This window comes from Plecotus auritus (assembly GCF_963455305.1).
Source record: "Plecotus auritus genome assembly, chromosome: 4".
Classification (NCBI taxonomy): Eukaryota; Metazoa; Chordata; class Mammalia; order Chiroptera; family Vespertilionidae; genus Plecotus; species Plecotus auritus.
The window spans coordinates 66,244,402-66,269,792 of NC_137775.1; the positions used below are offsets into that span (position 1 = coordinate 66,244,402).

Below are 25,391 nucleotides of genomic sequence, written 5' to 3' on the forward strand. Positions count from 1 at the left end.
ACTCTGTATATGTTTCCTTCATGTCTGGTTATATTCATAGACTTTCAATAAAATAAAACACAAGCCTAATGAAGATGCTGGTAGTACAAAAATATATAACTCAAAAAATTTGAAATGAATATTTTTAAAGGTCTATTTCAAGAATCATCTTAAAAATCTATAATTTTGCTTAAAGAAGCTAATCACGTAAAATGTTTCAAAGGAACATGATTTACATGAAAACTGAGTCAAGCACTTTAATACCAACTATACCAATATTGTTTATTGTAGAGCATACTATTTCCAAGTTTTAAAAAGTATAATTTTAAGGTAGGGAAAAATTTATTTTGGCATACGATTTTAGAATGGAATTAAGAATAGTAATCTAAGAAAGATGGAATAAGAAAACAGAGAAATAAAATGTGCTCCTAAAAAGACATGTATAAAAATCTAAATGTTGTAATCAAAAACACTACTTAAAATAACTAATAAAGTACTAGGGTAAATCCTTTAGTTATGCAAAGAATAACTTTTTTAATTTATCTTTTTCATATACCTGTATTTTATGTTTAAAGCCAAAACAACTATATTTGAATAAAATAGTTCAAATCCTCAAGCAATTTAGAATTAGTAAATTACAATCAAGTTATTCTAGAGGCAAATTATTTCTATCTATAAAACTGTCACATGAAGTTTATACAAATTAAACTGTATACGCATTTCAAATGGAACAATAATTTAACTAGTGTAAACAATTCCTTCAACCATTTCATTCAGTAAACAAATGCTCTGATATAAACTGAAAGGTGGTAACTCCATCAGCTGTTCTCTCAATCAGTCCCAGTTCCTGAGAGCTTCTCATAGTGAGATCATTTGAAGATGTCTGAGTTTGAGTTTAGAGATTAATCATACACATTTTTCATGTTCCATATAAGACAACTATTTCATGTGGTGCTCAACTGAAAAAACAGCAAATGAAAGTAGTGATACCACTATTATTTTCCTACAGTTGACCTTAAAAGAACCTAATTCCTGTGATAATATACAATTCCACTTATTTACTATAGCATATTATCTGACATTAATAGACAAGGCTTCTGACTGTATATATTTGATGCTAAAAATTATATTAAAACTGTCTAAAATGCTTCATTAAGTCCTGCCAACTATACTCCCAGTCCAAACAGAAATCAATTACTGAGATATTAATCATGTCACAAAAATTTTTATAAGCTTTCTGTAACCTAATTTTTAGTGAACTTTTCGTTTTATGTAGGATAGAACTGCTTAACCATCCTCTCTGATAGTGGTAAGGTTACCTCTAGAGAAACTCTTCTTTAATGTGCTTCTTGGTGAATGATCCCTTTGAAACATCTGATGAAAGCTATGGGACCTCATTCTTGAAAATTGCACATACCTACTTTAGAGCACCATTTTTTTTTTTTTCAAAATGTGGGACACTACCACTATTAGATTAATTCAAGAGAATAGAAAATATCAGTGTATCACACACAATAAAGGTAAATTAACTTTCTTTAAGAAAGATATTATACACATAATAAAAAAAAAAGCCAAAACAAATACCAAATGCACAAATGATAATAAAAAAGAATACTTAGAATAAACAAATATTGAAAGGCAAATTACATAAAACAGAATATTCCTACTGGGGTCTCCACTAGCATTTGTGAGAATATTTACTCAACTTTAACTGTTACTACAACTTTAAAGACTGGAACATTAATTTGTAGTAGAAAGCCACTAGGAATTTCTGGAGTTTGTGTATATGAAGCCCTAGGTTTTTGTCCCATTGCTTAGTTTTTAAATCGTGCACTTTAATTCATTTTTCATTTGAATTCACATTAAAATGGATGAAATTACTGATCAAAGGGGAACTTAAAAAAATAATTCAATGAAGATATAATTCACATACCATTCCCCTTTTCTCCTCTTATCTCCAAAAGGGCACATAGATAAAAACTCTAGTGTTATTACTAGCTTTATGCAGCTTAGTATGTCAAACTAAATAAAAAGTAAAAATATTTTTATAAGGCCTCAGCAATAGCTTTCTTCTGACTTACTAAAATAAGCTGGTAAAAGTACCAAGAGTATGCTCAGCATTCACAACTTTTGATAGGTTCTTTCTGAATTTACATACATTTTTCTATGCTTTATACTGACCTTTTTCCTCTAAAAAAATATATTGGGATCTACTCACAGTTTAATTAAAGTTTACAAGGTACACACTATAGCACTTTATGGATTTAATGGATAGACTTTTTTTACCTTGGGGTTGGAGAGAAAATTATACAATCGACTTCACATGAAATTTAAGTATTTGAACAGAAACCTCAGATTTCCATAACAAGAGCTAAAATATGGAACTGATTCAAGAAAAGAAAAATTATTAAAACTGAAGGGAAATAAAGATAGGCTGGACCACTGCCCTTCTTCACACTGAAAAAACGAAGGAGAGTGAAGAATAAGGAACTAACCTTTAATTTCAATGTCAACAACTATTTTGGAGGAAAACCTTTAATTTCTAACTCTGGCCACTTGATTTCCAATTTCCTATCTGTAAAGTGAGAAGACTGAACTAATTCACCTTACAGGTGTAAGACTATACAATGACTATTTATCTTGAATACAATGAATTTCCTATAAAATGAAAATAAATCCAAGATCTTATCAATAGAAAATGTAGACCTTGTACTATAATTTTAAAAGTGCACTCTTTGTAGAGGTGTGGGAAGAAGATTGTACAAGGGAATTTTTTTGGAGTGATGTAAAGGTTCTAAATCTGTTGTAGTGATTACATGACTATAAACATTTATCAAAGCTCACTGAACTATACTTATAAAATGATGAAATGTTCCTATAGGTAAATTATACTTCAATAAATCTGACTTTTCATAAAGTGAAACCTGAAATCTTAATCCTGTTTATAAAAACCCCAATTTACTCTGAATTCCTTGATTCTTTCAAAACATTTAGACACATACCTGTATGGTGCATAGAACTTAAATATTCATTCTGTAGGCCATTCTCACTTTTAGTCCTATCAACAATTTTCTGGCATGCAGATTCTCCTTTATTTGATTCTTCATTTTCACTTGCAGTATGATTTATTTTTTTCAGACTACATTTCACACTGCATATGTTTCTCCGATAATGAGGGTCACTTTCTTCCTGTTCAGCACTTGAATCAGTTACAGCTATGCAATGCTTTTTGTTTAGCATCTTCTTAAATATAGGCTTGGCTGAAGAGTTTTGTGAACAACTGTCCATTTCACTGGCTGAAGGAGAAGAAATGCAACTGTCCTCTACAGTTGAACATTTTTGCATGGCTGTATTTTCATGGTAATGAGGATTAGGTTCATACTTTGGTTTTTCCAAACCAGGGAAACAAACAACAGCCAAAAACCAATGTGCACTGTAAAAAACAAATGAAACTACTGAATATATTATTAGAAAAGTTATATTTGGCAATAAATATCAATTGAAATGCTTTTCTGAAGAAATTTATTAAGAATGCCCCATTTTTTCAACCTAAGTTTTGTTAGAAATTTGTAGCCCATATTCACTTTTGCAAAAAATCCTTTAAAACTTTTTCTTACTTGTGGAATAAAAAATTTATAATTTTTCAGGTAATTTAACAAAATATAAATAATTATCTCTGCCAATTCATCATTCCCATTCACCTTCCCTTTGCTTTATTTATGTAAAAGGATAGAAATCTATCTAGTCTTAAGATTATAATGTCTTCAGAAGTCTAATCAGACTGTATAATTTTGAACATTTTCTAAATATTATACATATATACAGCTTTTTAAAAACTTTAACCATGTCTGTGTTTCTCTTATTAATAAGGTAGGAATTGCTTAACATTGAAAGTATCAAATAATCCTTTGTCTCATGCTATACTGAAATGTAAATACACTAAAATGAAATAACATATCTAATGTAATGATTATAAAAGAACTGAAAATACTAGTAGAGTTCCAGGTATCAAGTGGGTGCTCATGATATAGCTGAATTCAGGTACCACAGCTCCCAAGAGCAGGATATAAACCATGAGTTAGAAGCTATACAGCTAATATTGGCTAATAGTCATTAATCTAATGAAGAATTTTATTAAGGGCTTACTATATGATAGGTAGTATTACATGCTAAACTAAAAGGAACAGGCCATAGATGTTAGAGAACTTACTAGCCTGAGCACAATATTTGTAATATAGTAAGATGTTCAATAGGTCTTTTTTGAATGAAAAATAAATCTAGCGATGAGGATAAAAGTTATGCTACACTCTCATTTCTGCAAAATGTTAAATTACCCCAAGGCAATACTAAAAAACAGCGCTGTCTCTTCATTGGACAGCCTAAGTAGAAAGATCAGAGGTTGGCTTCATCCTCAGTATTATAAAGGACAGGTGGAAGAATGCTTCTCTCCTTAATTATTAATCCTCAAGTATCCTGTGGACTTAGGTCAGGCTAGGGTGGTAGAAATAGCAGCACACCAACTTTCTCAATTCAACTCTAAGACACAGCTAATGTATGTCACATCTGAATTTCAGAAATGTTAAAATATGAAAAAACGTGTTTTAAAGTTGATTAAATATAGTGTAATACAGTGACTCTCAACCTATAGTAGTAACCTAAGTTTATCACTGTTTTTAACATTTTTCAGTTAGGACAAATGGATATAAGCTATAAATTTTCTAATGCCTCACTGAAAAACCAGGAAAATTCTTTCTTCACCTAGCTGAAAGAGGAAAGCTGGAAACATCTGAGATCACTTTCAACCTCTAAGAGCCAGGATTTTGCTTTTATGATCCTTTTAATAGCAGCTACATTGAGCTTAAATCACTAATGGGAGATGAGGCTAAAACAGGTAATTTCACGTATCTGAAGATGGATTAGATCCAAATATCAAATTTTTGCCCCTTGTCAATTACTGTGACAATTTTTAACAAATAGCTTTTAATTGGAAAGAAATTAATACCACCAGGAAAATTGAAAATAAAACAGATATATATGGCAGTCTATGTAATATAATCAGTGTATATAAATATTTGTGGTGTACCTCTTAAAAATAAAACGAGCCCTAGCCGGTTTGGCTCAGTGGATAGAGCGTTGGCCTGCGGACTGAAGGGTCCCAGGTTCAATTCCGGTCAAGGGCACATGCCTCGGTTGCAGGCTTGGTCCCCAGTGGGGGGCATGTGGGGGGCAGCCGATCCATGATGCTCTATCATCATTGATGTTTCTATCATCTCTCTCCCTCTCACATCCTCTCTGAAATCAATAAAAATATATATTTAAAAAAAATAAAAATAAAATGAAACAAAATGCACCCTCATGAATTAGGGCTATTCTTCCATCCATAAATGGCATAGTACTCTTGCAGAATCATTTTCTGGCTCCACATCTTTATTCATTCTCTACTTTTCACCAAAATTATTGGAAGCACCGATCATAGTTTCTATCCACATCAGATAGAGTGACTAAGAAGGATGTGCCTCTGTTGCTAAATTGTGTGTATTTCAAATTATATTTCTATTAAAAATTTTTATAATTCATTTCTGACAAATGGCTTTTTATGTACACTGAGTGGCCAGATTATGATGATCTCTGAACGCATAATTATGTGGCTACTCAGTGTACTTCTCTTGAGTACCTCATTTATTTGATATCAAAGATACTATAAATCGTGCACCTGATCAGTTTTCCCCTTTGCAATGGCTGATTGAAAGCTCGGGCAAATAGGTGGTTGATCGCCAGCAAAAGTCTAGAATACTTTTGGTACCCATTTGAGATACAAACACACTGAGTGGCCAGATTACTATGTGTTCAGAGATCATAATAATCTGGCCACTCAGTGTATATTCTCCATTTCACCTATTAGGCAGCTTACATATTACTTTATATAACAAATATATGGCAAGGAACCTTATTTTGAGAAGAATGAAGAAACTGAAGATTAATTTTAAACTGTTTGACTTTATATATATATATATATATATATATATATATATATATATATATATATATATATATATTTAAAGTTGGGCTTTATCGCCATAACCAATATTTTGACCTAGTCGACCTATCTTTGGCTGAGCTGATTAGAGAGCACAAATGTTATAATTAAAGCAGGGTTTTAAATAAATACAGCTTGATTATACTGTACAGTGAATTTGTTTTTCATAGTGAGAAAAAAAATATTCAGAAGCTAGCCTGGGACAGTTAAGCTTATTAGATATAAACAATCTCACAGAACACCAACCTCAGACAAGGCTATTCTGCAACCATAGTAAAATGAGGCAAAGCAAGGCCATTTCATAATTTGTCTAGGCAGAGACAAACAAGGTCATAAAACCAACCCCCCAAATATCAATATCCCCTTTTTTGCTTAAGTGAATGTTACTTCTTTACCCAAGCAAACCACTGCTTCCTTAGATCTTTCCCCAAATCACCAAACTAAATCCCAAATTTGTTATAGGCTCATTCAAACACACTTCCACAGAGAGGCTCCATGGTTGTCTATGGTATGTGTTCTCTTTTGATACAAGTAATAAGCCCAAAATTATCCAACTACAGGTGTATTCCTGGGGATCTTTGATTGCAGAGCATAGGAAAACAACAAAAAAAGAAATACAAACAAATTTAAGTCTAAATTGTATAATAATACTATCCTATAAATCAATGCCTCTTTTGGGGGAAAATAACACAAATGTTTAACCACCCCCTTTTACTTAGAAAATAACTGAGTAGTCAGCATGGCTTTCAACTTGAGAAAATGACAAAAATCTAGCTAGCCACCTTTTCTTCTTTTTCTTGGTTAAGAGCCTAATGTGTTTTAAACTAAGAATTCAAATTCTTCTATGGGACCTAATCATCTTTCTGTATAAAGTAGCCTTTTCTTTTTCTTTAGACGTATTTTTATTGATTTCAGAGAGAGGGAGATAGAAACATCAATGATGAGAAATAATGATTGATCAGCTGACTTCTGCACGCCCTGCACTGGGGATGGGATTGAGCCCGCAACCCGGACATGTGCCTTTGACCAGTATCGAACTCTGGATCCTTCAGCCCGTAGGCCAACACTATCCTCTGAGCCAAACCGGCTAGGGCAAAGTAGCTTTTTCTGTACAATGTTTGCTAGATAGACCACAAGCAGCACCATTTTAAAAATTAACATTATTCTACATTGACCAATAAAACAGAATTAGAAATATCTTATCTAGGGTTTGTAAAATTCAGTATCTTATATGATTTACTGGAAAACTGCATCAAATATCATTAAAAAAGCAGTATAAGTATAGAGATATACAGAAGAAATTTCAAGGAGTTTAAAATGGATGAAATCTTCACATCCTAAACACATTTTCTAAAAATTGCCACATTTACAGAAAGGGAATTCTTACTCACGCTTCATTAAGGGGTACAAAAATAAAATCCTTTTCAAAAATATCTACATGCCGGGTCCATGTTTTTACTCTCCCATGCCGCTTTTGCTGTATTCTGTAAGACAAGAGATAGACTATCAAGTTTCTGAAATGTTCCTAGTGCTTCAGCTTATATGCAACAATTTATAAATTATGAATATTAAGATGTTAACAGAACAGTTATAAAAGATGATTTAACAAGCTGGGGAAAGAAAACAAAAGAGCTAGAAAGGTGTAAAACTGCCCATCACTGAATCTGGAAGAAAGAGATATTTAATTCCTACTACTATATACTAGTGTAAATCAGTGCTATTGTTTGTTACTGCAGAAATGGCACAAGCAATCAGGTTGAGAAGCGAATCAGACCATGACCAATGAGAACAGCAGAAAAAAGAGCAAGAAAAGTGAGCATTATCTTACTGTAGATGAAGAACACACTACGACCACTGGTCAAAACCAATCACTATCATCAACTCTAAGATGAAAATTAAGAATCATTGAACTAGTGGATAATACTATTTGTATTATCCACATCAGCCTTCAATTCAAGCATTTAACAGCACTTATGATTAAAAAAAAATACCAACTCTTCATGTGTATCTTTTGATGAATTACTAAGTAAGTATTAGAGCTGGATGCAATCACTAAATGGAGCATTATAAACAAAAGTACACAGGCCTATCAGGCCTAATAAGTAGAACAGTATTTCCTTATCTGAGAAGAAACATCCAAAGAACTTATTAAAAGTACAAACTCGCCCTAGCGTCGGCCTGTGGATTGAAGGGTTCTGGGTTGGATTCCGATCAAGGGCACGTACCTAGGTTGCAGACTCCTCCCTGGCTTGGGCCCTTGGCAGGGCAAGTGTAGGAGGCAACTAATTGATGTGTTTCTCACATCGATATTTCTCTGTCTTTCCTTCTCTCTCCCACTCTCTTTAAAATAAATGAAAAAATATACTCAGGTGAGGATAAAAAAAAAAGTACAAATTCACAGGTTTCTTTCTTAGGTAGTGTGGAACATCTAGGGTAAAACAAAGCAATCTATCCTTTCTAATAAAGAGGGAATATGCTAATTGACCATCACACCCTCACAAAAGATGGTGGCACCCACAGCCAATAAGCAGGGGATATGCTAATTGACTGCCACACCCTCAAAGATGGCAGCGCCTAGTCCCCTCAGCCCCGCCAGGGCAGGTCTGGCTGCTTCATGCACCTGCCTCCGGAGTGCCCCAGTCCCCTCGGCCTCCAGCCCCTCAGGGCCAGCCCAAGGTGCAGGCAAGCCTCGGATGTTGGCTGCCCAGCCGCCCAGGGCGGGCCCGAGGTGCAGGCAAGCCTTGGATGGTGGTTTCCAGCTGCCCAGGGCCACCCGAGGTTCAGGTAACCATGGCCGGCCGAGGCTTGCACTGTTGGCAGTGGCAGCAGCAGAGGTGCGATGGGGGTGTCGTTTCCCGCCCCTGAGGGCTCCCAGACTGTCAGAGGGGGCAGGCCAGGCCGAGGGACCCCCTCTCCAGTGCATGAATTTTCATGCACCAGGCCTCTAGTATTTGATAAGTATCCAAGTAATTTTTTTAAAATATATTTTATTGATTTTTTTACAGAAAGGAAGGGAGATGGATAGAGAGTTAGAAACATCGATGAGAGAGAAACATTGATCAGCTGCCTCCTGCACACTCCCACTGGGTATGTGCCTGCAACCAAGGTACATGCCCTTGACCGGAATCGAACCCGGGACCCTTGAGTCTGCAGGCCGACGCTCTATCCACTGAGCCAAACCGGTCAGGGCCCAAGCAATTTTTTAAAAACCATCAGGCATATTGGGAAAATACTGATCTAAATATTACACCTAAAACCTTTATAAATTCTACATATTCTTAAGGCTTTAGAATATTGTGGATATTGATCCACATTTTATTCTGGATACAATCCGATATTATGATTTTGTTAACTAATAACAAATTATGTTGCCTCAATACAAATAAATTATTTTTTTTAAAAAAATGTTTTTATTGATGTTAGAGGGAGAGGGGGAGAGAGAGAAATATTGATCAGCTGCCTCCTTCATCTTAGAGTTGATGATAGTGATTGCTTTTGACCAGTGGTCGTAGTGTATTCTTCTTCATCTACGGCAACCCAGGCATGTGCCCTGACTGGGAATCAAACTGGTGACTTTTTGGTTCATGGGACCCTTTTGGTGCATGGGAGAACTCAACCAGCTATGCCACACTGGCCAGGGCACAAATAAGTGATTTTTTACTAAGTTAAATTTCAGTAACTTATTACATCTGTTCAGTATTTTCAAAGAGCTTGACTTACGATAGATGAGTTGTTTCATGGAGATTTCTCCTCTCTCTCTGATTAAGGCGTTTGTAGAAAAAAGAACTGAATATATGAATTCGGTCAGCATCTTCTCTCTTCAGTTTTTCAAGCACCAAATATCTATTTTATAAAAAATAATTCCAATATAATGAATATAGCAGTTTACCTCACACTAACAACAGTCAGTCAGTAATCTATTTAGCCACCATCAATTTCTATTCCTTACAATTGAAAGAAGCAGAGTTGACTTCATATTCTAAATAATAACTACCAGATAATTCACAAGTAATGAAAAGTATATTTGAGAGGAAAACTGTGATTTGAAAGATCTAATATTTTAAAACAAGGGCATATTCACAAACATTCAGGACATTATTTATAATAGCCACAAAGTGGAAATGTCAGAAATGCTCATCAACTAATGAATGGAAAAATAAAATGTGATATACATCCATACAATGAAATATACTGAACAAAAAGAAATAAAGCACCGATACCTGCTGTAACATAAAAGAACCTTGAAAACACTGTGGTAAGTTAAAGAAACTAGTCACAAAGGAGCACATGTTGTATAACTCCATGTATACGAAATGTTCAGAATGTGCAGATCCACAGACAGAGAAGAGCTAGTGGTTGCCTAAAGCTGGAACTGGAGCTGAAGGAAAATGAGGAATCACTGCTAATGGTTATTGGGGCTCTTTGGGGGGATGAAAATATTATAATACTGACTGTGATGATGATTGCACAAATGTCTGAATATACTAAAACCACTGAATTGTACACCTTAAATGAGTGAATTTTATATTATGTGCATTATATCTTAATATACCTATTTTATGTGCTGCTTATTTTAAATAGTTCAGTTAATAAACCATAAAAACCTAGTCATATATTACTTAAAAAAAACAAACAGAAAATAGAAATACCTATTCAGTGTTAAGGTTGCAACAATGAATTATTTTTAAAAAATATATATTTTATTGATTTTTTACAGAGAGGAAGGGAGAGGGAGAGTTAGAAACATCGATCAGCTGCCTCCTACACACCTCTACTGGGGATATGCCCACAACCAAGGTACATGCCCTTAACCGAATTGAACCTGGGACCCTTTAGTCGACAGGCCAATGCTGTATCCACTGAGCCAAACCAGTTAGGGCCAACAATGAATTATTAAAGGGATCTTATATTGGTTCTAATTTTTCCTTGCCTTAGTTGTTTCTTCTTTAGGTCAACCTTAAAACAAGTAGCAATGGTTCCTTGATATCACAAAGGAAAATTATGATATACTAGAGGCCCAGTGCACGAAATTCGTGCACAGGGGTGTGTGTCCCTCAGCCCAGCCTGCACCCTCTCCAATCGGGGACTCCTCAAGTGATGTCCGTTTAGGCCCGATCCAGGGAGGATCGGGCCTAAACAGGTAGTTGGACATCCCTCTCACAATCCAGGACTGCTGGCTCCCAACTGCTTGCCTTCCTGATTGCCCCTAACCGCTTCTGCCTGCCAGCCTGATCATCCCCTAACCACTCCCCTGACAGCCTGATTGATGCCTAACTGCTCCCCTGCCAGCCAGATTGCCCCTAACTGCCCTCCCCTGCAGGCCTGGTCACCCCTAACTGCCCTCCCCTGCAGGCCTGGTCCCCCCCAACTGCCCTCCGCTGCAGGCCTGGGTCCCCCACAACTGCCCTTCCCTGCAGGCCCAGTCGCCCCCAACTTCCCTCCTCTGCCGGCCTGGTCACCCCTAACTGCCCTCCCCTGCAGGCTTGATCACACCAAAATGCCCTCCCTTATAGGCCTGGTCCCTCCCAACTGCCCTACCCTGCTGGCCTGATTGCCCACAACTGCCCTCCCTTGCAGACCTGGTCGCTCCCAACTACCCTCCCTGCTGGCCACCTTGTGTCCACATGGGGGCAGCCATCTTGTGTGTTGGAGTGACAGGCATTTTGCATATTACTCTTTTATTAGATAGGATTAAATTTATGTTAAAATCCTCAAAGGAACTATGCAAAATCAAGCTAATGACCATTTGCATTTTATTAAAATGAGGATAATCTAAAAGCCTTGTGAAATCATACACAGAAACAGCAAATGTCCCCGAGGGCACACCTAGAGACATGTCCCTTAGCATAACATGATCATTCTGAAACTCAAGTTCTGATGAAAAGGACCCAATTACAAAATTTCTTGCTTTAGAGCAACTCAGTATGCCCCGACAAAGGAAATTATAAGACACTGAATCATCTCATGACAGTTTAAATCAATCACTGAATTTTACAATAATATACTCAAAACAGAGCATGTAGTGAACTAGATTTGAGTTTAGGGGCTATGTCATAATTGGTGAACCATGCAGCTTTCACCAGCCCAAACTTCAATGGCTGCTCTGTAAAAGTGAGTCAAATAAACAGAGGGATAATTCAACTTAAAAAAGAAAAGTTACTTATGACTTAAGAAAACTGACTCTAACTTCATATGTAAACAAAGCCATGCCTTGTAAAATGTTTGTCTTTCTGATTTGGCATACATCCACTGGTATTTCTGTGACTATATATAGCTTTTCTAAACATACAATGTACACATGTTAGAACTATTAACTTTAATTAGAAAAGCCATGTCTCTTATTATAGAACTACTGGCCTGGTGCACGAAATTCATGCACGGGGGGGTGTGTCCCTCAGCCCGGCCTGCACCCTCTCCAATCTGGGACCCCTTGGGGGATGTCCAACCGTCGGACATCCCTCTCGCAATCCGGGACCACTGGCTCCTAACCGCTCACCTGCCTGCCTGCCTGCCTGCCTGATCGCCCCTAACCACTCTGCCTGCCGGCCTGCTCACCCCCAAATGCCCCTCCTCCGCCGGCCTGCACACCCCCAACTGCCCCGCCCTACGGCCTGCTCACCTCCAACTTCCCCCCCTGCCGGCCTGCTTGCCCCCAACTGCTCCCCCACTGCTGGCCTACTCGCCCCCTATTCCCCCTCCCTCCGCCAGCCTGATCACCCCCAACTGCCCTCCCCTGCTGGCCTGATCGCCCCTAACCATCTCTGCCTCAGTCCTGCCACCATGGCTTTGTCCGGAAGGATGTCCGGAAGGTCTTCCGGTCTTATTAGCATATTACCCTTTTATTAGTATAGATCAGTGGTCATCAAACTCATTAGTCAACCGAGTGGCAAACTGCGGCTTGCGAGCCACATGCGGTTTGCCGACCACTGGTATAAAGGGAAAATTAAAAAAATATATATATATATTTTATTGATTTTTTACAGAGAGGAAGGGAGAGGGATAGAGAGCTAGAAACATTGATGAGAGAGAAACATCGATCAGCTGCCTCCTGCACACCCCCCACTGGGAATGTGCCCACAACCAAGGTACATGCCCTTGACCGGAATCGAACCTGGGACCTTTCAGTCCGCAGGCCGACGCTCTATCCACTGAGCCAAACCGGTTTCGGCAATACTGACAAACTTTAAAAGTTTGTTTCTAACTCGTAGAGTTAGAAAAGAATGAGAAGCTCTGGTAACAGCCAAATAACTGATTTTAATAGTGAAGTTTTAAAAAAGTTTCCTTTTAAAATTCACTTCTAAGAATGTCACAAGTGTGGCTCAGTGGTTGAGCATCGACCTATGAACCAGGAGGTCATGTTCTGATTCTGGTTGTACATGCCAGGGTTGTGGGCTCAATCCCCAGTGGAAGGCGTGCATGAGGCAGCTGATCAATGACTCTCATCATTTATGTTTCTCTCCCTCTCCTTTCCTCTCTAAAATAAATAAAAATATATTATATATAAAAGAATGTTATAAGTATAGGGTGTCCCCCATAAATGTATACATATACTTTGAATAATTATAAAGGCAGTGTTTATTAAAATACATTTCATTTTCAAAATTGAGCTATTAGCTATTGAAGTGTGTATACATTTTTTTGGACACCCTATATACAAATTTTTTTTTAAATCATGGATTTTGTTAGAATTTTATTTGGAATACTCATTTACATCAGATAAGATAGAACTTGTAGATAATTAAGTTTAGTGTATAAAATTTGTTTTAAAGTGTAACTATAAAATGTCAAAGGGTCTCCTGAAAATATAAAGAATTTCAAGAGTATAAACAAATGACTATTGACTCTCGGGCGGAGACTCCGGAGCCGGGGAAGGCGGAGGACTGAAAGCGCGCGCACGCCAGTGCGAACAAAGGCTGCGGAGGTTGCCACAGGCTTTCCCTAGTGGAAGGGAGTCGGAGGTTCCTGACTGCACTGAACCCCGGTTCCAGGCGAGCCCCTGGGGACCCACGCTCTTGTGGGGGGAGTCTGGACTCTCGGGCAGAGACTCAGGAGCCAGGGAAGGTGGAGGTCTGAAGGCGCGCCCGTGCGCGCAAGGGTAAGGCTGACGGGAAGCCAAGACTGAGACTCCACCCCATCCAAGCTGAGCACAGAGGCTATTGCAATTTGGCAAGTCTAATCCTATAAGGCTGTCTCCAGCACCGAACTTCTCCCAGCATAGACACAGCTGATTCTTACAGCCAACTGGCCTGGAGGTCAATTCTTCCCAGTGATACCAACAACAATCAAGACTTAATTACAACAAGGCTGTACACACAGTCAACAAAGGGGTGCACCAAGAGTGTCCACCTCAGGTTAACTGGGGAGGCAGACCCACTGGGCCATATTGGAAACCTAGCACACAAATCTACCTTACCAACTCAGGGAAGCAGTGAAAATGCGGCGTCCAAGAATCAGATCACAAACGAAAGAAATGGAGGAAAACAAACGACTGGATATAGAATTCAAAACCACGGTTATAAGGCTTTTTAAGAATATCCTAGAAAAGGCCGATAAATATAACGAGACCCTCGAAGATATGAAAAAGGATCAACTAGAAATTAAACATACACTGACTGAAATAAAAAATATTATACAGAGACCCAAAAACAGACAAGAGGAACACAAGAATCAAGTCAAAGAATTGAAACACAAAGAAGCAAAAAACACTCAACCGAAAAAGCAAAAAGCAAAAAAAAAAATCCAAAAAGTTGAAGATAGTGTAAGAAGACTCTGGGACAACTTCAAGCGTACCAACATCAGAATCATGGGGGTGCCAGAAGAAGAGAGAGAGCAAGATACTGAAAACCTATTTGAAGAAATAATGACCGAAAACTTCCCCCACCTGGTGAAAGAAATAGACTTTCAAGTCCAGGAAGCGCACAGAACCCCAAACAAAAGGAATCCAAAGAGGACCACACCAAGACACATCATAATTAAAATGCCAAGAGCAAAAGACAAAGAGAGAATATTAAAAGCAGCAAGAGAAAAACAGTTAATTACCTACAAGGGAGCACCCATACGACTGTCAGCTGATTTCTCAACAGAAACTATGCAGGCCAGACGGGAGTGGCAAGAAATTTTCAATGTGATGAATAGCAAGAACCTACAACCAAGATTACTCTACCCAGCAAAGCTATCATTCAGAATGGAAGGGAAGATAAAGAGCTTCACAGATAAGAAAAAGCTAAAGGAGTTCATCACCACCAAACCAGTATTATATAAAATGCTGAAAGGTATTCTTTAAGAAGAGGAAGAAGAAAAAAGGTAAAGATAAAAATTATGAACAACAAATACATATCTATCAACAAGTGAACCTAAAAATCAAGTGAATTAAAAACCCGAGGAACAGAATAATCTGGTGAATATAATAGAATCAGGGGCATAGAAAGGGAGTGGACTGATAATTCTCAGGGGGAAAAGGGTATGGGGGGGTTCATGAAGTGACTGGACAAAAATCATACACCTATGGATGAGGACAGTGGGGGGGGAGGTAAGGGCAGAAGGTGGGGTGGGAACTGGGAGGGGAGCTATGGGGGGAAAAAGGAGAAATAATTGTAATCTGAATAAAGATTTATTAAAAAAAACAAAAAAACAAATGACTATAAAATGTCTACTGTAGTGTAAATTATATATTACTTATGTATGAAATAGAATAAACTAAAATATAAACAAAATATTAGGAGTTCAACTTAGTTTTTAGATCCACCTATATGCTTTCAAAAACAGAAACATTTTAAATAAAAAGACTTAAGCAGGTTAAAAGTAAACCAGTAAAGAAATAGGTACATGTAAACAGAACCATGTAAACATAATCCGAAAGAAAGCTGGAATAGCTACATTCATTTTGAACAAAGTGGATTTAAGAACAAGGAAGATTATCAAGGATAAAGAGGGAACATTACATAATAAAGGGATCAATCTCTGAGAAGGCTTAAACATGTATGTGCCTAATAACAGAGCTTTAAAATAAAATACGTAAGGCAAAAACCGATAGATCTAAAAGGAGAAACTGACAAATCCATAATTAAAACTGGAAATCGACAACCTTCTCAATAATTGATAGAATAGGTATGTAGAAAATCAGTTAAGGACAAAGATGAGTCCAATATCAAACAATTTGACCTAATTGACATCTACACAATGGAACACTACACTGCTGTAAAAAAGGAAGGAACTCCTACCATTTGCAACAGCATGGCTGGAACTGGAGAGCATTATGCTAAGCGAAATAAACCAGTCAGAGTAAGATATATATCACATGATCTCACTCATTTATGGAATATAATGAACAACATAAACTGATGAATAAAAACAGATCGAGAGACAGGGAAGCATCAGATGCTCAAACCTCAGAGGTAAGGTAGGGGAGGATGGGGGTAAGGGGGAGAGATCAACCAAAGGACTTGTATGCATGCATATAAGCCTAACCAATGGACACAGACAGCAGGGGGGTGAGGGCTTGAGTGGGAGATGGGGGTGGGGGTGAGGGCTTGAGTTGGGGGTGGGGGTAATGGGGGGATAAGGACACATATGTAATACCTTAATCAATAAAGAAAAAGAAATTTTTTAATTATGGAAAAATATGTAAAATGTGCAATCTTAACCATTTTTAAGTATACAGTTCAGTGGTGTTCAGTATATTCCCATTGTTGTAAAACAGATCTTCTTTAACTTGTAAAATGAAACTCTATATCCAATAAATAACAATTCCTTGCTCCAAGTAACCACCATTTTTACTTTCATTTTCTATGAATTTGACTACAAATTATCTAAGTGGAACTATATAGTACTTGTCTTTTTGTGACTGGCTTATTTCACGTTCCACAATGTCTTCCAGATTCACCCGTGTTGTAGCATGTGATAGGTTTCCTCTTTTTTTTTTAAACCCTCACCTGAGGATATGCATTATTTGTTATTTTGTGTGTGTGTATGTGTGTGTATGGGTGTTAGAGAGAGAGAGAAACATCGATGTGAGGAACATTGATTGGCTGCCTCCTGTACACACCCTGACCAGGTATGTAACCCACAATCCAGGTATGTGCGGAGTGGGAATCAAACCCACAACCTTTTGGTGTACGGGACAACGCTCCAACCAACTGAGCCACCTTTTGTTTACCACCCATCCATCAATGGACAGTTTGGGTTGTTTACACCTCTTGACTATTATGAATAGTGCTATGCGTATGCAAAAATCTCTTTGAAACATTACTCTCTTTTGGATACATACACGGAAATGGGATTGTTAGATCACTTGATAGTTCTATTTTTTGAGGAACCACCATACCGTTTTCCATATTGGCTGTAACATTTTACACTCCTACCAGCAGTACACAGGGTGCCATTTGTCCACATTATTTTTCTGTTGTTTTTTTTTAGTTGCCATCCTAATGGGTGTGAGGCGACATCTCATTTGGGTTTTGAATTTTCTTTGATGACTAATAATGTCAAGGATCTTTTCATATGCTTATTGGATATTTGTATGAGATAACAGCTTTTGATTTTGCTTAAGAGCTTTGTCTGAACTTGTCATTGAATGACTGATCTCAAAGGGATCTACATCTGCAAAATTAGGCATTTAAAATCTAGGGCAGTTTCTCTTGTCAGCAAATCTGTCACACACTTATAATTTACTGTAACATATTCCATTACCATTAACTCTTCAAAAGAAAAAAACAATATCTTTGATAATGGGGGGGGTATATTAACATAAATTGGAGTATAATATTACCCCCTAGTGTTAAGTAAAGCCTACTGGTTGATGGTGTTGCATTCTTCTGTATCCTTGTTGATTTTTGTTTAGTTGTTCTATCAAATTGTTGAGAGAGGGGAATTAAAGTCTCCAGCTATATTTGTGAATTTTTCACTTTCTCCTTTTAGATCAGGGGTGAGGAATGTCCAGCCTATAGGCCGTGTAAGGCCCATGAAGTAATTTGGTTTGGCCCTGCCAAGGCATTAGGGATGAGTTAATTAAATGTTTGACCAAATATAGGTTAATTTTTAACTTGATAATTTTGTATGGCCCTTGAATGATGCTATAAATATCTAAATGGCCCTTGGCAGAAAAAAGTTCCCCACCAGTTTTAGATATATCCATTTTTGCTTCACATATTTTGTAGCTCTTTTTTATGGCACATGCCCAATAAGTACAGCTAGGTCGTCGTCTTCTTTTTTTAAAAATATTTTATTGATTTTTTTATAGAGAGGAAGGGAGAGGGATAGAGAGTTAGAAACATTGATGAGAGAAACATCGATCAGCTGCCTCCTGCACACTCCCTACTGGAGATATGCCCGCAACCAAGGTACATGCCCTTGACCAGAATTGAACCTGGGACCTTTCAGTCCTCAGGCCAATGCTCTATCCACTGAGCCAAACTGGTCAGGGCCAGCTAGGTCTTCTTGATGGATTCACTCATTTATCAGTATATAATGTCCTGCTCTATCCCTGGTAATTGTCTTTGCTTGGAAGTTTACTTTATCTGATATTAACAGAGTAACTCCTGCTCTCTATTAATATTTGCATGCTCTATCTTCTTCCATCCTTTTCATATATATATGTAATTATCTTTGAAGTGAGCTTTTTTTGTAGATAAGACACACTTGGCCTGTGTTTATTCCACTCTATGAAGTTTCACGTGTTCATAATTTTTCATTGAAAATTATATGATGGGTGCTTTAAAATATTTGTCAGATAATTCTAATATCTGTGTAATCTCGGTGTTGACTATCTATTGGCTGTTCTTTCTCATTCAGTTTAAAATCTTTCTGGTTCTTGGTGAGACAAGTAATTTTAAAATCTGGACATTTGAGTATTATAAGACTCTGGATCTCATTTAATTCTTGTGTTTTAGCAGACTTTTACCTGGCACCACACTCTAGTGTTTGAAATAGGCACCAACTCATTACTGCCAGGTGGGGTGGAGTTTTAGGTTCTCCACTAGGCCACCATTAACGTGGAGGGGCTCCATGTTACTGTTGGATGGGGGTGGAAGGCTTCCCACTAGGCTTCCACTGGTACCACCTCCAGTGGATGGGGAGGAGTACCTCATTATCCTCCCCGGCCCTCCCTATGGACTAGGGTGAAGTCTGGATGTATACCGGACCCTAATTAGCTTAGGGTAACTGTGACTTCAAAGTTGTTCTTAGCCTTTATCTTCCTTGACCTCTGCTGATACCACTAAATGTGTCCAGCTCTAAAGCGTTTACTTCCCTTTAATTTTATGACATCACACACTCTGGATTTTTCTTCTTACCTCTCAAATACATTCAGAATTTATTCACAGGAGCCTCTATCTTCCCTGTCTATCTAACTCTATTGTCTAGGTTCTGTCCTTATAGCCTTTTCTCATTTTTTAATCCCTACCTAAACAATTTGATTAGTTTCTTTTCTATTTATTTCAAATATATTTTTATTGATTTCAGAAAGGAAGGGAGAGGGAGAGATAGAAACATCAATTATGAGAGAGAATCACTGATCGGCTGCCTCCTGCACGCCCCCTATTGGGGAATGAACCCTCAACCCAGGCATGTGCCCTTGACTGGAGTTGAACTGGGACCCTTCAGTCCACAGGAATGCTCGCTCTATCCACTGAGCCAAATCAGCCAGGGCTTGATCAATTTTCCTAATTAAATTACTACTTGTAAAGTAAAGCCTCCTAACTATATGTCCAGCCAGAACTCAAATGACATCCAGAACCATATATTCAACGGTTTATTGGCACTCTCCTTTTGCTGACATCTAAAAGGGATATTTTCAGACATCTAAAAGGGATATTTCCCCATCTCCTACCCAAACCTACTCTGCTTCTGCATTCACTGCTTCAGTTAGTGGCAAAATCATTTAGTAGGTCTCTGTAGTCAGAAAACTAGGAGTTATTTGAAAACCATTTTTATCCTTCTTAATACCCATTCAATCAGGCTTGGAGTCCTGCTAAACAACTCTACCTCTTAAAACATTTTATTATTTCCTTTTCCCTCAAACAAAAATGACCTAATTAGGCTTCTTAGATCACGTTAATTAAATTTCTTTAAATCACTTCTCATCTAGACTTCCATAATAAAAACGCTTATCAAAATGATATTAAGGAAACACACTCATATGACTTCTCTCATCAATACTTATCACTTGTTATAACAATGTTTTCTTTCCCCAAACAGTGGACTACAACTATTAGTAGGCTATAGAATCGTTCAGCAGCTTTTAATAATCAGATTTCTAAAAATTTTGTTTTATGAAATACATTTAATTAAATAGAAAGTATTGTAAAGCTCTAATACTGATATTTAAGTTGTTTTGTTTCATATACACACCAATTTATATCACAAACCAGTAAACACATACAAATTTATACATGTATAAACACACTGCACATACATGTATATGCATGTGTATATTGGGTCATGATGTAAGCTCTTCCAGGGAAGCTCCTTGGTCCCTCATATTTCCCAATCTCTAAAGAGAATGAAACATTCTTTTTTCTACTGTGTCTTCTATTATTGCTTCAATCCTGTAATTGTGTTCCCTACAAGAATAAACTTCTAAACACAGTACTTGGTATATAACCTGGCACTTGAACATTTAATGAAGGAAATGAGTGGGATAATACTTTTGTGCTTGCTCAAAAAATTAATACCTACCCTAGGGTAGTAACAATTTTTAAAGGCTTAAAACACTGCAAAAATAACAACACAATAAGCTGTCATTTAAAAACACTTTGCATGTGCCAGGTATTTTTCCTAGTGCTTAACAAGTGTTACCTTATTTAATCCTTACAACCTTATTAGATATAATTTTTAAAATGAGGAACCACAGGTAGAGACATTAAATAACTTCCCACACTAAATGGCAATGATGGCATTCAAAACCCAAATAGTTTTGGCTCAGAAAATAAAGATACACATTATAAAATGCTAAAGAGTTGCTTAAAGGTTAGCAGAAAGTTAACTTACTTCAAATAAAAGTCTATAATAACATCATTTAAAAATTCTCCTTCACTTAGACAGTGCAGGTCCTCATTAGTAACAGAGATGCCTCCCTTAGCTGGAGGTGGTGGATATACTATCAACCTGTAACAGAAATTTTTTAAAAAGTAGATTATCAAATATTTGTGTGTATATATATAACTGAAATGCAATAAAACAGGGAAGAAATTTAAAAGTGTTGTAAATGTGAAGGAATTCTCTCACTTTTCTACAGGACCCATAAAGATGGTATGACTCTCTCCAGTTTCTTCCTCATCATCAAAAAACTGAAATTGTTTGCTTCTAAGTTGTACTCTAGATTCCAGGGGCACCTGGAAAAGGAAATTAAACGATCAATTCAAAGTCAATTGGGAAAATTTTCAATAAAAAGAGCAAGCACAAGGCAAGAATGTTTTTTAATTAAAAAAGATTAAAAATATGAATCTAAAAAGTATGCATGTTTTTTTTAAAAAGAAACAGGAAAAAACAAGGGTCCACTTATTTATTTATTTATAATTTCTGGTACACTGATACTCTTGAATTTTTGAAACAATGGTCTCTGGTATCTTGTCTGAAATCTCTATATCCATATTAAATTAGATTATGTTAGTAAAATCCAAAGAACAGATATAGTATATTTTTCTTCTAGTAGGGAAGGCTAGGCAATCCACAGGATATGGAGCAGAGGCTGAGAAAACATAGTACAATGAGCTTCAGTTCTCCAGAGTCGAGTTAAAGGAAGAGCCTTCCACTGAAATTTGAGCCCATCCCAGCTACCTCATGGCTCTAGCTGTTCTATTTTTCTCCAGAATTATCTTCTGCAGACAATTTTTCAAAAGGAGAATGATTCCCATTTCTTATTCTGCTCTTTTCCTCAACTTCTCTGGTGAGGCCTTGTCAACTTCACTAAGATTATGCCTTGGATAGCCCTATCTCAAGTGTGTAGCCAGGTTGAAAGATTTTTGTGTTCCAAATAAATTAAGTCAGTAAAATTCAGTTACTGTGATAAGGGACAAATTTAGTTATATTTGTATTATTTAACATTATACTGTGTGTTACAATACTGCCTTTGATTCAGGTGTCTTCAGAGTTACCTACTATATTACTTATTCTAGAACTGGATATATATGTTGAGAGTCAGGATGGTAGGTATTCTTCATTTCCCAAGTTTTCAACCATGTATGTACATGTTACATATAAGAGTACATCAGGAACCAAAACTCCTTTATTTTTATTGAAGCCCATGGCATCACTGGAAACCAGCAGGGTAATAACAGACTGGAATATAGCAGTAATGTATATGTATGTTGAAAGAGAAAAAAAAAGAGAGTAAAAGGAGACGAAAAGTAAAAAAAGAATAGAGTATGGCGTCCAGCCTGTGTAGCTCAATGGTTGAGCACTGACCCATGCATTGAGAGGTCACCAGTTTGATTACCGGTCAGGGCAATTGCCCAAATTGCAGGCTCAATCCCCAGAGGGAAACGTGCAGGAGGCAGTCAAAATATATTTCTCTCTCTTCCTTCCTCTCTCACTAAAATCAATAAAAATATATTTAAAAAAAAAAAAAAAGAAGAGAGTATGGAAAGGAACTAAAAATGCTTCTTAGACCTGTACCAAATACTATTTTTGTCACAAAGTCACCTATCCACCATTACATTTTGACACAAGATAGTTTACAAATTGCATATAAAAGCAAGTAATTCTGAGATGGAATTTTAAAAATCTAACTCTGAAATGAATAGTATAATAATAAAACATATTTCCCCTTAAAGCTATGTTATTTAAGATTATTTAAAAATTAAAAAGCATAATTACATTTTTAATTTTGTTTTCTTTTTGAACACAACTTCCTTTGATCCTCTCTTCATAGGTTCTTGTACAAGCAACAAGTCTGCTATTAGCTTCTTCAAAGGGAATTTTCGCAAAAAAATTGGATACATTATTCTTTATACCAATTTCAGTAACGATACTTTCAAATACCGTATTTGCTTGAGCATCAAGGGCATTTTGAAAAATTAAAATTATATACTGTTCTTCCAAATCTGAAAAGAAATCAATATAACTATAAGTTTAAAGAAAAAAATAAGTATATAAAAAGTTATTAGAAAAAGAGTAACAACTAGTTATTCCAAGAACATCACCAGAAATCCCCATATCAATGTTCAAAACAATATTTGGCAATGTATATATAATAAATATAAAATGAAGATCAGTGAAAGTGTTACCTGACAATGTCACCTAAGTTATTAAGAAAAAGGAATCAGAACACATTACTCCAGCAGTAGCTCAAGAACAAATCTATTCATGGGTATAACTAATTTGCTTCATCTAATAGGATCAAAATATATTTATAGTTTTACATATGTATAAATTAAAAATTTTATCAAACACAAATAAGAAATTTCCAAGTGAGCTAGAGAATTTAACTGTAAAAACTGCTATTCACTAAATGTGCAAACCCTTAAGCTGAAGCAGTGATTACTGTTGAAAAGTATTTATTTTACAAATATTCATGCTCTGCCATAAATATCAGAACCATATCATTTATTATAGAGATTGAAGATACATTCTATGAACTTGCAAACTTCCAATTTAGGCTAAGTTTCAAGGATTCCCGATTTATATGGTTGTACTTAGTACCTATCAGTGCATTTTAAAACGTTCATTTTATCTAAGGACTAAGCTGTACAACTGAAACCAGTATGAAATAATATTGAAAGTAAACTGTATTTGAAAAATTTTTTAAAAATCATTTTACTCAGATAATACAAGGTCAAAGAGTGCAGACCTTTGAATTTTAACCATTTCGAAAACTTTATCAATGAGCAAACCTGTGTTTTATCATTAGAACTTCCACTTAATGTGGGCTTTTCCTCATCTATAAAAGGGGAAAGTAATATCTATCCTACAAGGTTCTTGTAAGGAATATAATCTACCTATATATATTAAAAAAATAGAGAAATATGCTAATTAACCGGGACACCATAATGGGTTGACTGGACAGGATGAGGTTGCGCGCACAGCATTGGGGGCAGGGTGGCAGGGGCCTCCATGCGCCTGTGCTGGGGAAGGGCCTGATCAGCAGCAGCCGTGGCTGTTTCAAGAGCTGGAGAGGGAGGCAGGGCCGGACCGACAGTGGCTGCTATGGGGCCCGGGGAGCAAGGCAGGGTGGCGCCGCAGGATTTTGAAATGCACACTGGGCTCCTAGTAAATATAATATAATTCTATGTTATAAAAGTGTAATATGCAAATTGTCCCCTCAACCGGGAGTTTATCTGGGAGTTCGACGAGGGGACGGGGCAGGCAGCCAGGGGAAGGGAGGGAGTACATGGCTGGCAGCCAGCAGCTGCTAAGAACCCTACCAGTGCATGAATTTCTGCACTGGGCCTCTAGTATATTATAATATACATGTAAAGGATCTATCAAAGCATACTCACATTCTGCTAGGCCAGTGGTCGGCAAACTCATTAGTCAACAGAGCCAAATATCAACAGTACAACGATTGAAATTTCTTTTGAGAGCCAAATTTTTTAAATTTAAACTTCTAATGCCACTTCTTCAAAATAGACTCGCCCAGGCTGTGGTATTTTGTGGAAGAGCCACACTCAAGGGGCCAAAGAGCGGCATGTGGCTCGCGAGCCACAGTTTGCCGACCACGGTGCTAGTCAATGAATTATACTTATTATAATCCAATCTACATAACTTACTTGTTAACTTATGCATTCTTTTACAATGAGTCCAAACTTTATCATCCATACTCATTTGCATCAGCATGCTCAGCTTCTCATAAACTGGTGGTATCGTCTGAAGAAATACTACTGGTAATTTACGGACATTACACCATTCACATTTAGTTAGATCAGAGGTATTTAAAGTAAAGCCTACTGGATCAGCTTCTGCTTCTGGAGAAAAACAAATGGAAATGGAAAATGAATCAATTTCTAAAACAGCAAATTTATAAATGAAGAAGAGTGTGAGAAAATACAAGTTTAAGGTAAAACACATTTATTATGCTCTGTAAATAGTAACTACTAGTGGAAATGAAGAAAAATCTTTATAACTATCTTAAAGAAGCTTCTGCATTATTTTTCCAAAAGGGGGTTCTAATGAAGTATACTTACAATGAAACATAGATTTTGTGATGTTACAGAATGAAATTACATTATTAACACATTGCAGACCAGTAGTTTTATTGCTAGCTTTACCCAGTGGCCAGATAAGTGTCTATTGAAAGAGTACAAAAAATGTTTTACATAAATGTTAAAGGCACGCTTTAAAATTAAATACTCATTGCATTTTGAAGTTACTTATTACATGTTCTTACAAGCTAATATATTTTTAAAGTATGATACTTTGTAAAACACTGTGTAGTATGAAG

At 36.8% G+C, this 25,391-nt stretch overlaps 1 protein-coding gene across 10 annotated transcripts in view; it reads right to left on the reverse strand.

Annotated features, from left to right (window-relative positions):
- The window catches only part of SENP6 (SUMO specific peptidase 6), a 116,375-nt gene that overhangs the window by 9,534 nt on the left and 81,450 nt on the right, over positions 1-25,391 (reverse strand). For all 10 annotated transcript variants that reach the window (XM_080664679.1, XM_080664681.1, XM_080664678.1 and 7 more), the window contains 7 exons: positions 24,721-24,915; positions 22,829-23,055; positions 21,239-21,345; positions 21,002-21,118; positions 9,737-9,859; positions 7,408-7,500; positions 2,982-3,412 (listed from right to left, as the gene is read on the reverse strand). In XM_080664679.1, the coding sequence (XP_080520805.1) occupies positions 2,982-3,412; positions 7,408-7,500; positions 9,737-9,859; positions 21,002-21,118; positions 21,239-21,345; positions 22,829-23,055; positions 24,721-24,915 (1,293 nt within the window). The remainder of the gene's footprint in view (positions 1-2,981; positions 3,413-7,407; positions 7,501-9,736; positions 9,860-21,001; positions 21,119-21,238; positions 21,346-22,828; positions 23,056-24,720; positions 24,916-25,391) is intronic.